Source organism: Sorghum bicolor, chromosome 7, assembly GCF_000003195.3.
Source record: "Sorghum bicolor cultivar BTx623 chromosome 7, Sorghum_bicolor_NCBIv3, whole genome shotgun sequence".
Lineage (NCBI taxonomy): Eukaryota > Viridiplantae > Streptophyta > Magnoliopsida > Poales > Poaceae > Sorghum > Sorghum bicolor.
In genome coordinates this window covers 37892103-37907786 of record NC_012876.2, presented here as the reverse complement: position 1 = coordinate 37907786, position 15684 = coordinate 37892103, and the positions used below count along the sequence as shown (strand labels likewise).

Genomic DNA, 15684 nt, shown 5'->3' with positions numbered 1-15684 from the left:
CAGCGAGCGGTGCGTAGGGCGGCCGCAGGTGGCAGAGGTGGGCTTTGCAGGGGGCGCGGTGCGCAGGGCGGTCACAGACGGCAGAGCGTTGCGTGTTTGTGGGATTGCAGGACCATGACAAGGATGTTTCTTCCTTCCTATTTGGCAAGCGGAATTTGTTCATACCTTTTTCGCAAGCTAGGGGGTGTAGGCGTGGGCAGGAGGAGGGAGGGGGTGTCGATCGCACGACAAGGCGGTAGACGGACGAACCAAATTTTATTGTATAAAAAAGATTTAGATTTTGTTCTTTTTAGTTGTAGGAGATAGTATTTGATTTTGCTTGTGAAAGAAAACAAACTAAAACGTACTGGGCTGTTTTCATCCCCGCTGGTTACACGATGACGCAAAACAACCCAAAAGACATGTTGGGCTCTGTCGTCCTTATGGGCCTGAGTTCTTACACATGAGATGACACTAATGACAGGCTCGAGCCTTATCCAAACGCAAACACAACAGCAAAGGGCCCGTGTCTTTCCATGGGTAGGTGAGAAAAATATCCGGCACACCGACGTCCGCAAAGAAACCTTCACTGACATACGGGTCCCAGCACGTCCTGTCCCACCTGTCATTTCCCGTTCCCATCTCGAACATAATTGTCCCCTGCGGCCCCCTGATTTGGACTCCAGAAGGTTCCCCTTCCACCTCCATATCTTCTTCTTGGTCCTCCTCCGCCTCCACTTTGCCTTCCCTGCGTTGCGTCTTGAGAGAGAGGAGTGGGAGACCTGTGCGAGAGGCTGCCGTGTAGGGACCGTAGAGTTAGCAACTGCAAAGGAGGGAGAGGGGATGGCCGGGATCGGGCCGATCAGGCAGGACTGGGAGCCGGTGGTGGTGCGGAAGAAGGCACCCACCGCAGCCGCCAAGAAGGATGAGAAGGCCGTCAACGCCGCGCGCCGCGCCGGCGCCGAGATCGAGACCATGAAGAAGTGTAAGTGGTTTCGTAGCTTTCGGTTGGCACTTTTTTTCTTCTCTAACTCGATTTTTGGGGCTCTTTTTATTTCGGGTTTCGATTGAATCTGTTTTGCAGCCCAGCCGGATGTGTTGTTCGGTGATGGGATTAGACGATTAGGGTTTCGTTCTTTTTTTTTATTCTTTGATTATGATGATGTTTTTTTCTGCGCACTTTGGGGATTCTTCTCGCTTTTGCTAGCTAGGGTTTGAGGAAGAGTTGATCTCTTATTTTGTGGCTTCTAAAAGATTTCTTAGTTTGTCTGATTCTGCTTCATCTGTGTTTGTCTGCAGACAACGCTGGCACGAACAAGGCGGCGTCCAGCGGCACATCCCTCAACACCAAGCGCCTCGACGACGACACTGAAAACCTCGCCCGTGAGCAATCATCTGTCTCGGACCATTTCCTCATGAACTCAATACAATCGATGGCTTGTTTGCTTAGGATTCCCTATACATAAATTCGGGCACTTGTCCACTGTGGATGTGATAAATGATTTAGGACTTTTATATTAGGAGATATATATGTTCGTGTTCATGTTCACATGTCTTGTAGTTGATGTTTTCTCTTCTTAAGATGGGATTCGACACCTAATGCTTCAAGCCTCCCACTTTATTAGCAACACTGGCCAAATTTCTTAGATGTGATAAATGATTAGGAGATATATATGTTCGTGTTCATGTTCACATGTCTTGCATTCTCTTCTTAAGATGGGATTCGACACCTAATGCTTCAAGCCTCCCACTTTATTAGCAACACTGGCCAAATTTGTCTTCTTAAGATTAAGATAGGAATGAAATATCTCTTATGTGTGCAAAACTGTCAAATTGTTATCGTGCATCCATTGTTTCTTTGTTTCTGGTCATTACATTAAGTTGTGGCAAAGTATGGATGTTTTGTAAAATGATGCTTCTTGGTTGGCCATTTGTTTGACACAGTCTGTGCATAAGTTATATTTTTTGTTTTGATGACATTGATTTAGTTAGGGGAGTGAGTTTTGAAATATTGCAGTATTTTTGTTCGTAACAATTTTTCTTGTTGCATCAATCAACCTTGATAACATTTGGTACTCTCAACTAATGAGTGATTTGCACGCCATTATACAATATATTTGTTTATGTTAGCTGTCAAGTTTCTATTGAAAATGAATTATGAAGTAGACATGCCTTGAATAAGTGTCTTGGTGAATTCATTGAGGCTTCAGTGGCAATATATTTGTTGTATATATAATATCTTGTATGAGACTCTTTGTGGTTTGTTAGTGCACATAATTTTGTGATAAGTACTAGATATGAGTCTGATGTGAAGTCGGTCCATCCTCTTCAACCTGCATAGCATGATTCCTATACATCTGGAATATTACTTTAACTGAAATTCATACAGCAGATCCAAAGCATGCACATTTGCGACCAGTGTACCCTGACCCAGTGTCATTTTTTTTGGACATGGTACGGATGGCAAGTAAAAAGGGTACTGCTGAACCATGGTCCTTTGCCTAGTGTGCAAATGAAGCACCCTTGCCCTATTACTAATCTCAACAGTCAAGTTTGTCTGAGGTTCACTTGAGACCAGGACCTCCATAATTCTCTAATTTCATTTACTCTTGTGTGGGTGCTTGCATCACAATGGTTAATGCCTCTGCTTTTATCTGTGATGCTGGTGTTGGAGGTAGAAAGAAGTTTCTGGCTAGGGCAAGGTGCAACATTTTGATGATCACCTTGTTATGTCTGTATTCCAATGCTAATAACCATGGTCTCATTTTAGTCGCATGGATATGAAAAATTACTACAGATTAAATTTAGTTCTTCTCTATAAGGATTTCAAAATGGTGGAACTATTGAACCTGCAAATGGAAGTAAACATGATTCGAGTCATATGCAGAAGATTGCACTAAGCTTTCTGAATGATATTCTTTTCATGATAATAATAACTCGGTTCTCCTCACTTAATTCTAGATGAGCGAGTTCCAAGTGACCTGAAGAAAAATCTCATGCAAGCAAGGCTCGATAAGAAGATGACCCAGGCACAGCTTGCTCAGGTACTTTGTGGAATCATTAGATTTCAGAACTTCAATAGTTCCATTCATAACTGAGAAGTAGCTTGATCCTTGTTTGGCCTCTTAATGAGATGAGGATATGGTGTTTATTGCAGATGATCAATGAGAAGCCACAGGTGATCCAGGAGTATGAGTCGGGCAAGGCAATCCCCAACCAGCAGATCATTGGCAAGCTCGAGAGGGCCCTGGGAACGAAGCTGCGTGGCAAGAAATAGCTTTCGTACTAGTCATGTGTCCCGGAGCAGCATAGGGAAGACAAGGCAAACTGTCTGCTTATTATCATCTATGTTTGGTATCTCAAGTCATGCGGACTGTTTCTGTCGGTACAAGAGTGAATAACTGTGTTCTCAGACCTGTAATGCTTGCTGCTTGTCATATGAGTATATGACCTAGCTCTAAAAAAATTTGTGATGAAGCTGTCAACTGATATGTGATAACCTCATAACCAGCGTGGTCATGATGATGCCCATTCCTGCAGTTGGGCACTTACTCTGTCACCGGTAATATATATTTTGTCTGTCACCTATATATTTTAGCCTATTTAGCGACGTCAGTAAGCAAGTCAATGTTGACGAGTGTCGCATACTACGATCAGTGTATTGCTCTCTGTAATCCTATTTGTATGTTGCCTTTCACTTTGATTCGAAGAAATTGAATTACTAAAACGATGTGCAGGGAGTCAAATTTTTATCATAATATATGTAGGCTTGTAAGCAATTTGTGAACTTGTCTAGTGAAGGAATTTAGTTGGAATATGTATTGTCCTTACTCCTGAGATACTTCCCTGTTCTATATCGCAAATTGTTTTGGTTTTTCTTCCCCGATCTAAATCGTAAATTGTTTTAGTTTTTCTAAATCATACAAGAGGCTAACCCACCCATCGGCGCGTCCACAGGGCCAAGCGCGGACGGCAGGCCGACCATGGTCCGTCAAGTGGCCGAGCGTGAGGTTAAAGACGATGCGCCAAGTGGCCAAGCACAAGGTTGAAGACGATGACACGATGGGAGCTTCTGCCTTCTGGTGGAAACGTGGAGTGGTGGGCTTTTGGGGGACTCCGGACTGGCCCATCACATGGCCTTGGAGCAAGGGGCCACAGGGCAGGATCACCTCCATCTTAAGTAGAGTATACATCATTATTTTTAGATATTACAAAATAATACTAAAATGGATTACAAAATAATATGTATGTATCATTGATAGTATTACAAAATAATACTAAAATTCCTAGAGCATTAAAATTTTTCTACATTAAAAGTTACTTCTGATTTTAGTATTATTTTCAAACTTTTAATAATGTTATTATATAAGTAACCTTTAATAGTAGTATTATGGTATTAAAATATTTAATAATAACGTGATAGTATTAATAATAGATAAAAGTTACTTCTATAATAATACTATTAAAGTTAAAAAAAATACTAAAATTAGAAGTAACTTTTAATAGAGAAAACTTTTAATACTATATATAGGAATTTTTTAATATTATTTTATAATACTATCAATCAATGATACATAAATAATTAATTAATTTTACTATTTTTATACTTTAGTTTAAACCTAATATATTTGATGGTGTAAATTACTTTAACACTTTGATTTATTTTTTGTTGATGTAAATTATTTTATATAATTTATATTTTCATGATAAATATTAGATAAATAATTCTTGATTAATTGACACATGTTGGATTCATGACAGCTTATAGAGTAGGTTAGACCATATTTGGATAAGGATGGTACCGGTTGCCAAATTTAGGGACCTGCAATGACCACCTTGAAAGTTCAGAGACTGAAATGACACCACCGGCCAAGTTTAGGGACATATGGTGATTACCTTGAAAGTTCAGGGATCTAGATGACACCTTCTTCACTTTAGAAGTTTAGGGACCTAAATAACACCGTCTGCCAAGTTCAGGGTCTGGCGGTGGATTTTCCTCTTAAGTTTACAACATGGTTTTGTTTTACATCTGGTCATTACATAATTTACATTACATCACATCATCTAGAGTACACTGGCAGAAGTCTTTTACGGAAACAACATAAGTTTTATACAATGCATGGGTGTGCCATTTTCATGCATCAAAGTATCACCACATCCTTTACCACTCTTGATCCTCGGAGGGCTCAGGTGTACAGTATAGAATAATTTATAGGCGGGGCCAAAGATACCTGCAAAACTTAAAAAAAATATAGAGCCAGTACTCGTATTCAACAGGACTTACCCAATATAATATAAGGATTATGTATTTAGTACATTACCAAGGATTACGGTGAATTTTGCATATATGTATTTTTTACAAAGGATGATAGCTAGCTTTCGGACTAACTTGTTATTATAGTTATTTTGTAGAAATTTTATTAGACTATTCACCCCCTCTAGCCATTTAGGATCTTTCAGGGACCGCAGGGGGGGGGGGGGTATAACTTAATTTCCACCGTCATATGCACTTATGTTTGCAGGTTTCGCAATGGCGAAAGGCCGCCAATACATGGAGTACAAAAGAGTCTTTGCCCTGTTGGGCCCGCAGGTTCGGAAAAAAGGAGAAAAAGGTGTGAAGACCATTCGAGAAGATAGGGCTGGTGGCTACTTAGGGAGGCGTTATCTGCGATTGACGCTGATACCCAAACAAAGGACGGAATATACTTAGAATATGCTATAGTTGTGAGGGGTATTATGGTCAATAAAAACCTACGCGCGTGTATAAATAGTGGCCCCAAGGGGATTGTAAGGAGAGGAGGATGAAAACCATAATTCTTACGATTAATAGTTGACATTTCTAGAATCCTCATTCCTTTCTTACTTGGTCACTAGTATGCTCGCTTGAGTGTCAATCTAATGTTTGAAGGCTAAGGCTTAGAACATCCTTGGCAACAAAATCCTTCTTGGGCTAATATATTTTTTACGGATCTAGGATTAATCACCCATAGCAGGTATGTTTCTTAGATTAAACAAGTTGTGATCTACATATTTCTTATGCAAATTCTATTACGCGACTCGTTGCATAACGTGCCGAGCGCGACCCACGCGCTCGCACCCACGCTCGCATCTACGCCAGAGAGGAAGAAGGTGAGGAGGTCGCCCGCGGTATGGTTCTAGCGGGGTTAGGGCTTTCCCCAGTGGCCTTAGAAGGAGGATTTGGGGAGAGGCAGTCAGAACAAGGCGGCGGTGGTGAGAGAGATGGCGACGGGGTAGGGTGGTGGGGGCGTCGTCCATCAGGGTGGCGGGAGATGGCGATTGGTGTTGGGGGCGTCGCGGCGGTGCTCGTCGATGAGCTGTTGCGATTAGGGTGGGTAGGGTCGAGAGGTGGGGGTGGGTTGCGGGTGGCGCAACGAGAATTGCCCACCGCCGGCGGTGGAAGCCTAGGGTGGGGGCGAGGGTGAGGACTTTGCCACCGGTGCACTGCCTAGTGGTTATTGGAGGGCATGGGCGAAGAGGCGGGAGCAGACGGTGGGCGAGGCGACGGGAGCCTCCGACTGCTGGTGGTGGAGGGTGGGGGATGGGGCGGCGGAGGAACGGCGCGGGGAGGAAGAAAACAGCGGGGGAGGCGCATCGCGCGGAGGAAGAAGGGTCGCCCAATATCGTTGTCCTATTTCTTGTGGGTCATCACATACTAGGTAATTTTCTGAGATTTGACAAGCAATATGCTGCAAATCACCACATACAAGTATAACTTCCATATAAACTCTGCAGATCTAGGATAGAGAGTTATATATATGGTAACTTTCTTTGATTCAACAAAAGGCTTTCATGAAATTATTAAGTGGAATTTATATACTTTGTAATATATGGAGAAGATATAAGTGCCTCTAATTTTGCCTAAAAATTGTTTCTTTTTCAGCTTGAGTCCCACAAACCTTCTCGATGGCAATGTTTATCAATCGCCTCATTTTCTTTGTTGTAAGTTGGTGGTCAGACATCCCAGATCTACAATCAAATGAGAATAATGAAGCATGTAGTGAGGCTTGCCCCCCAGGTGCAGCTACTATTGTTCTTGTTGGTAGTTGGCACATCATGTATGTCAACCACAACGATGACGCTGCTGTTGATTCTCCTCCTCACCGTTTGGAACTACCAATAGGTGAACGCAATATTTCTTAATTACCTGCATAATTATTAGTTTTAAGTTAAATATTTGTTATTCTACAATTCCCAAGTGTGTTTCCATATTATGTGTTTAAAACTGGATTGGGGCATAAACAAGGTGTCCGCTTTCTGAAAAGAATGAATTCTACACATAATAGTAATTCTGTATCACTTTGCTCATTTCTTTGCTATTAAGAACTTTGTGATTTGGCTTCTATTGGTGTTTTTTAGGGGACTTCTCTTGGTGTTTTTTCTATGCTAGTCTCATGCTAGACTTTCAAATCTAGTTATATGAATGTATGTATGTGTATATATTGTATTATTTGGTGTTCATTATACTATCCATTGCATATATTCATTTATTCCTAGATTACCGTGTTACATTGAATATGCCTGATTAAAAGAAAATGGAGTCACCGAATGGGGTTTTGGTGCACTATCTCTCAATGCACAGCTCATAATGCCACACTTTCAAATAATCTTAGAGACAGAAAAGCTGTTGTGTAAATCTTATTAGTAAACAGGCCTCACTCGCAGTTACACAGCTATTGTTACACTACCAAACAAATGCAGATAAATAATATTTTCATTAATATTGTCTCACTACTACTGGACAATCTTAGAGAGAAAACTTTTTTTATGTGAACGTTATACAAATAGAGATTCTCCAGTTCTGTCAAAAAAAAAAAACAAATAGAGATAGACACCCCACTCAATTGCACACTACTATTAAATATTAATGTTGTCACACTAGCAAACAATATTAGAGATAGAAAGCTGCAACTGATTGTTATTTGTTTTACTATTAAGCAAAATATATAGATAGAAAGCTAGTATGTAAATGTTACTAGTAGATGGCCCCACTCGTAAAGGCACACCGTTTTGTGTTGTGACACTGCCTAACAATCTTAAAGATAGAAAGTTGATGCTTGATTATTATTATTAAATCGCTATCAAATAATGTTAAATACAAAGTTGCTTCATAATTCATTATTGTCTCTCTCACACACAGGCTAATAATCTTAGAGAGAAAATTGTTGCTTGGTTGTCATTATCCCATGAGCAAAACAATCTTCCAGATACAAAGCTACTTTGCAAATATTACTAATGGCCTAACTCGGAGTGGCACATAATATTTGAGCAATCTTAAATTAGAAATATGTTGCTTAATTTTCATTGCTTTGCTAGTAAACAGTGTTAAAGCTAGTATACAAGCGTGACTAACAGACAGATAAGCCCTACTCGCCGTACTCAAATCAGTCACACTGTTTGGCAGACTAACTTAATACTTTTTCACATAACCAAACAATTTAAAGATACTCTTAAAAAAATTTAAAGATAAAAAAGGATTGTCTGTCTCATTACTATTATATTAAACAGATCTTTGAGATGAAAATGTGGTGTTACCAGTAGATGGGCTCTACTCACTATGACATGCAATTCATTCGTTGTCAAGGTGCTAAAACAGTCTTAGAGATAGATAGATCCCACTCTACCAAACAATCTTAGAGATATAAATGTTACTACTAGATGGCACCTGTTATATAGAACTAACAGCTGTCATATTATTAAAAAATTTTAGAGATAATAACCTCGCAAAAAAGATAATAATTTGCTACAGTACTTAATTATATTATCACTATATCTCAGTACCAGGCAATAATCTTAGCGATAGAAAGATATTGTGCTGCATATGCTCTTAGGCAGACAATCTAAAAACATAGAAAGTTTTTTTTAAAGAATTTTAAAACATAGAAAACTTTTTTTATTAGTAGTACTGCTTTATTAGAGGTAGAAAACTATTAACGGCACCTACGGCACGGGCCCACCTGCAGTGGCACGCTGTCGGTCTCTCATGTGACAACTGACAAGGAAAGTATCTGTCCAATTAATCCCGACCTAGGCAAAGGCAGAGGAGAGGAGAGGAAAGACTGGCAGTGAGTTTAATATGAGAGAGAAGAGAAGCAGAGTTGAGTAGAGCGATGAAGAAATGAAGTGCATGCAAACAACAAAGCAATGCAACATGTAGTACAGCGCCCCTCCCTCTCTCTGATTGATTTTCTCTGAGTTCTCTCTCTGATTGATTCCCTCTTTTGTCCCGTCCCCAGCTTTCCCCTTCCTGGCAGCATAGACTCCCCTCTAAACCCCTCTGCCTCCACTGTAAATCTTTGGAAAACTGTTTTTTTTTGACAGCAACAATTAGCTGTTTCCGTTACCGCACCCTCCAGGGGCCTATAAATCCAGCGCCTTCCTGGCTCGCTTCATTCGTGGATCTGAGAGCATTCTGCAGCATTCAGTAACATTCTCGGAAGGGATTTCTCCCTTGCTGCTTCTGCGGATTTCTCTGAGAATTGTCAGCGGGATTCGGTGAGCATTTTGTGCGGTGTTTTTCATGGTTTCTTTGTTTAGCATGTGTTGGCGAATTCTTCAGCGTTGAAGATTTTTGGTCCTCTCTGGAGTGTTTAGGCTCACTAAGTTCTTGATCATTCTCTAAACATTGTTTTTCCAGTTTTAGTTTCATGTTTAGAGGGACAGTGGTACTGTTTTGCAATCCTTCCAGATTGTTGCACATCTGAAAGTTTGCACACCTTTGTGGGAAAAGAATGACGCTTTATTTTTTTTTTCTGGAGAATGAATTCCTGTGGTATCTGATGCTGTAGGACCAGAGAGCTCACTAAAGCTTGCAACTTTACTGCTGTCCTACCTCTATCTCACTAAACTGCCATATGGAATAAACACTGAAGTTGTTTCTTTTTCCCTGCTTGGTTGGTATTGAACTTCGTAGGCGAAGCAGAGGAAGATCCTCCCATGGAGATGACTGACATGAAACCGGAGGAGATGAGCCACCCTCCCATGGACCAGCTGCTGGGAATGGAGTACTGCATAGACTCAAACCCATCCTGGGGTAAGTACTCAGGCACCTAGCCACCTAGGCTTGTATGATTCATTCATCTAGCTATGTTGTGAGTGACTTTATGGTACTAAATATGTGTGTCTCTTTGATGGTGCAGGAGGGGCTGTTTTGCTGGGCTTCCAGCATTTCATCCTTTGTTTGGGGACGGCAGTGATGATCCCCACCTTGCTGGTTCCCCTCATGGGAGGAAATGCCGTAAGAGTCCTTCCATTATTCAGCTTTGTTGTTGCTAATAGATGATGCCATATCTAACTACTTGGTGCCATACTGGTGTTTATCTTGTGAAATAAATAGAATTCAATTGTTAGATTTGATTCTGGATTATCCATGCCATTTAAGCACAGAAAGTTATGTCTTTGATATCATCATTTCCAGTGTAAATGTGTAATAAGGTTGATGGTATGGTCATGTAATGTATATTTCATACGTACGTTGCTACATATCTGCTAGTATTTGATGTTATTGAACTAATAGCCTTGATGTTTAAAACTAAGATATCTCCTGTTCCATTTAGCATCCTTGATGTTTAGAGATTTTGTTAGCATTGTGCCATGATAATGTGCTCACAATAGTGCAGTAGTGCCTCACATGTATCCAGAATTCATCTTTTTGGATGATGGATCTTTTGATGTATTTTTTCTCATTGATAGAGTCCATCCTGATGGGTACATTATTGCCTGTTTGTTTGCTTCCAGCATGACAAGGCAAAGGTGGTACAGACAATGCTGCTTGTGACTGGGATAAATACAATGCTCCAAACTCTGTTTGGAACTCGTCTGCCCACCGTCATCGGTGGGTCTTATGCATTCCTAATCCCGGTCATATCAATAATCAGTGACCCCTCACTGATACAAATTACTGATGGTCATACAGTAAGTGTGCAATGATCATTGCCCTTTTAACTAGTTAGTATATTATTAGAAGTCATCTCAGTGCCACAACTCACATGTTTTCTCTTATTGCAGAGGTTCAAAATGACCATGAGAGCCATACAGGGGGCCCTGATAATATCGTCCTGCATTCAGATAATACTTGGCTACAGCCAATTGTGGGGGGTATGCTCCAGGTACAGACGAGTCACACATTTAATTGTTGTATCATGTCAATTAGTGTTCAAACACTTGCTTGCCCCTATCATAATACTATTATTTCGTCATCTTAGATGTATGGCCAAGTGGCCACTGGTTTGGTTACTTGTGTTGCAACTTCCATATAAGGTGTATTTCTAACAGTATTTGTTTCTTTAAATGTGTAACTTTTGACTTGATATATGTGTTGACAATGAAGTCATATGATTGATCAATAGGTTATTTCTTTGTTTATTCTTTGTACTAGCAATAGACCCTTTGATAATCCACTTTGGGTTCTCAACTTAAGAATTGGGCTTCACATTCAAGAAAAGAAAATATGCCGATATGATAATCAATGGGTGAACTTAGCCAAAAGCAGTGTCACATGGCTGCAACCTTCGAATTGAGTAATTGACGATTGGAATCGTAAGATGTTTTGATGTCCCTGTTGCAGGTTCTTCAGCCCACTTGGGATGGTTCCAGTTATTGCATTGGCGGGGCTTGGTCTTTTCGAGAGAGGATTCCCAGTGGTAAAAGCTCTGCTCAACTAATAATTTTCTCTTATCATTATCAATAATACATGGCTTGTAATGTCAGAATACATGGGGGCTTTAGAGAAGTTCATTTAAATCATATTAATTCAGTTACTATGAAGGACTGTAGCATAAAAGTGCATATTATAGTAGTGTATATCAGTATTCTTCCCAGAAGCTAATTAGTCGATTCGATTTTAGATTGGAACATGTGTGGAGATTGGTCTTCCAATGCTTCTCCTGTTTGTGGCACTTTCCCAATATCTGAAGCACGTACAAGTGTGCCATTTTCCGATATTGGAGAGGTTCTCAGTGCTCATCTCCATCGCACTTGTCTGGTTATATGCCCACATCCTCACTGTGAGTGGGGCATACAGACATAGTTCGCAGGTCACCCAGCTCAACTGCCGAACTGACCTTGCCAACCTCATCACAACCATGCCATGGTCTGTAGATTGATGCTTCAACCACTGCTTTATTTTCATCTCATTCTTTCACACTTATGGAATGAATTCGTTTGATCTCCTCAGGTTTGGTGTTCCATACCCACTGCAATGGGGTCCCCCGACATTCAGCGCAGATCATTCATTTGGCATGATGGCTGCTGTGGTGGTGTCCTTGGTAGAGGTAAGGGCATCTCCAAGGAAACCCCTTAAAACACTTCCCCATCTGTTTTCTCTCCTCATTGTACAAAACAGCAATCTAATAGCACTCATCTGTGCACCCATCTCCCCCATCTCTTTCGCAAATTTAGGGGAGGTTTTGGGGGCCTGCCATCTGTGCAATCCTACATGGCAGTATACTTTTTGGTAGAAAAAGTGGCTTTCACTTTTAAATATGGCTTGTGAAAATTCAAATTTAAATTCGAACTATGACATCTAAAAATTTAAATTTGAAATGTTGTCGAATGCTCTGTGACTGAATATTTACATTCAAGTTATTATGATGCCAAAGGAGACCTGAACTATAGTTATAGTATTGCTGTAGAATGTAAGAGAAAAGAAAAGATGGGGCTTGAGAATAACTAATGGATACCATTCCCCCAGCCCTCAAATGCACAGATAGATAACAGATGGGGCAAATGGTTCCAGGAGCCATAACATCCCATTAGTCCATGTGATCTCTAGCAGCACAGACAATGCAGTTACTTGAAATCGTGCTGAACTGATTTGTCTGACTATTTGAGCATTGCAGTCTACCGGAGCATTTAAGGCTGCTGCCCGGTTGGCAAGTGCGACGCCCCCACCACCATTTGTCCTGAGCAGGGGAATTGGATGGCAGGTCAGTTCTTGTCATACACTAAGAAACATTGAGATACTATCTTGTTGGTGACTCCTCTATGAGAAGATTGATATTATTTTCTCTGTCTTCTGACATGTGAAAAATCAGGGAATCGGGCTGCTATTAGATGGGCTATTTGGTACTGCCAGCGGATCTACTGTCTCTGTGTAAGTGCCTGCTTATTTGTCACAACAATTTTGTATCCAGATCCTTGTTTAAAGTCATGCCATGCCTGACATTGTGTATATTACTTTGCCTAACAGGGAGAACGTCGGTCTCCTAGGATCAACCAGGATTGGTAGCAGAAGAGTCATTCAGATCTCCGCTGGTTTCATGATCTTCTTCTCTATCCTAGGTGAAATATTATTGTCAGTACAGTCAATAAAATGACACTGAACCAATCTTTCTTTGGTTCTGAACTCATTTTGTGGTTTCAGGGAAATTTGGAGCGCTGTTCGCCTCAATTCCATTCACACTGTTTGCTGCTATATACTGTGTATTGTTTGGCTATGTCGGTATGTAGTATTTGAAATGTCAAAAGAAAATATCTCTGTTATCCATTGTTCTCTCCATATTCTGTGATTGGGTTTGCTTATTTCACCAGACAGAGCTCACTAAGCGCTGTCTTGTTTGGTGTTTTCAGGTGCTGTGGGGCTCTCCTTTATGCAGTTCATCAACATGAACTCGATGCGCAGCCTCTTCATTATCGGCATGTCACTGTTCCTTGGCATCTCCATCCCGGAGTACTTCTTCCGGTTTACAATGGGCAATCAGCACGGACCGTCACACACCAGAGCTGGATGGGTATGTAGCCCTCGTCCTGCTCTCTGAAACTTACTGCCTATCAGCTGAAAACTTGCTTGAGTTCTGAGCTCAACCTAACAATATTTGTGCAATAATATGCAGTTCAACGACCTCATCAACACCATCTTCTCCTCACCCCCGACTACCGGATTCATCATTTCGGTGGTCCTAGACAACACACTGGATGTGAGGAACAGAGCGAAGGACCGTGGGATGCCTTGGTGGGCTAGGTTCAGGACATTTCGCGGGGACAGCCGGAACGAGGAGTTCTACAACCTGCCGTTCAACCTCAACCGGTTCTTCCCACCATCGTAAGATGAGCTGGATGACTGATTGAGCAGTAGGCTTTTTAGTGCAATTGAAGCCAACCGTAGAGCGAGTAAGCCACCAAATATCATTGATAATTGTGGTTTGGCTTCCAAGAGATTAGAGGAGATTTAGGACTAGAGGTAGAACTAGAGCAAAGAAATGCTGGGCACTTACCAACAAGAAAGCAAGGATTTGTTGGCTGTGTTGGGAGGTCGAGGTTCCTGCAAAGAAATGCTGGAGTGGATGTACTCATGTACATGCTTCAGTTTGTTGTTGGAGATGAGCAATGAGAATCAATTACTTAGCTTTGAGGTCACTTTCTTGATCCTGTGTTTAATTTATCAGTATTCGGTTATGGAGACATTTAAAAAATCATTTACACATCAAGAACACATTTTACAAGTCCTAAATAGAAAGCACATGAAGAACCCTTGAATAAACATTTTTCTACGACGATGGTCTAGTATTACTTGTTTGTGCTGGGCTCATTTAGCAGCTCATGTACCATATCTAAACATGGGTTATGGGTAGAAGCCTAGAAGGGGTTGAACTCGAAACATGTTGTAGAACAGGAGAAAGTGAGACTACTACTTTTTACATGGTGAAAGGTATTACTGATGTTTTTGTGACTAGTAGAGAAAAAGATGAGTAATTACTGAAAATTAAAAGTTGGATGGTCAAACCGTGATTAGTTTTAAAGCCATTTCTTTATAAAATAGTATGGTTCCATATATCGAAAACAAAAATTTGATATGGATCATATTTAAAATTATAAAAAAATTCATCCCGTGGAAGTTATTCAGATGTCCTACTAAAAAAGATGAAGAAACCCTGCACAAAAAAAAAACAAAAACATAGAAAAAATAACAAAAAATAAAAAAAAAACAAAAATGGAAAAAATATATATCAGACCGGCCAGTCCTACCGAAAAAGAGAAGAAACCTTGCACAAAAACAAAAAAAGTTGGAAAATATATAAAAAAAGCAAAAACAAAATGAATATTTCCGACCTGCCGGATTCGAACCAGCGACCTAAGGATTTCACTGCAACGCCTACAGTCCTCCGCTCTACCAACTGAGCTAAGGTCGGTTTTGAAAATTTGCCCAATCTAATCAACTATCAATTGATACACCAAAAGGCTGTATGCAGCATTCTTGTCTGCCATGCAAAATGCTTCGCTGCAACTGCAGTTACTTCGCTGGTGAACCTTTTCCGGAGCCCCATACATTCTCTCCGTGAAAAGTTTTGTATTTGGTAATTATTGTCCAATCATAAACTAATTAGGTTTAAAAGATTTATCTCGCAAATTACAAATAAATTGTATATTTAGTTATTTTTTATCTATATTTAATACTCATAAGATTCGATGTGACATAAAAATCTTAAAAAGTTTTTAGATTCTAGGTGTGACTAAATAAGACTAGGAACATGCCTAACTTTTGCCTCTGCAAGGGAAATGATGGACTGTGTAGGAGCATACTCAACTTTTGCCTCTGCAAGGGAAATGATGGACTGTGTAGGAGCATACTCAACTTTTGCCTCTGCAAGGGAAATGATGGATTGTGTTACCATTTTTGCCTCCGTAAGGGAAATGATGGATGGTGAAAAAGCTCCGGGGCCCCAAAGCTCAAACTTACCACAATGCCCA

At 40.6% G+C, this 15684-nt stretch overlaps 2 protein-coding genes and 1 non-coding gene across 3 annotated transcripts; 2 read left to right on the top strand and 1 right to left on the bottom strand.

Annotated features, from left to right (window-relative positions):
• Positions 609-3581, top strand: LOC8071003 (multiprotein-bridging factor 1a). The gene is made up of 4 exons (XM_002445337.2): positions 609-964; positions 1279-1362; positions 2941-3023; positions 3137-3581. Exons 1-4 carry the CDS (start codon positions 823-825, stop codon positions 3254-3256), a joined length of 429 nt encoding a protein of 142 aa, XP_002445382.1. The 5' UTR covers positions 609-822; the 3' UTR covers positions 3257-3581.
• On the top strand, positions 4656-14340 carry LOC8069871 (nucleobase-ascorbate transporter 2). Its single transcript, XM_002445336.2, has 15 exons — positions 4656-5972; positions 6881-7120; positions 9911-10030; positions 10137-10234; positions 10735-10911; positions 11005-11105; positions 11564-11639; positions 11844-12088; positions 12173-12269; positions 12837-12923; positions 13032-13090; positions 13187-13278; positions 13361-13438; positions 13567-13727; positions 13830-14340. The coding sequence occupies exons 2-15, from the start codon at positions 6904-6906 to the stop codon at positions 14040-14042; spliced, it is 1821 nt and encodes a 606-aa protein (XP_002445381.2). The 5' UTR covers positions 4656-5972; positions 6881-6903; the 3' UTR covers positions 14043-14340.
• Positions 15040-15125, bottom strand: TRNAY-GUA. The gene is given in 2 exon segments: positions 15040-15075; positions 15089-15125. It is a non-coding gene; the product is annotated as a tRNA-Tyr (tRNA).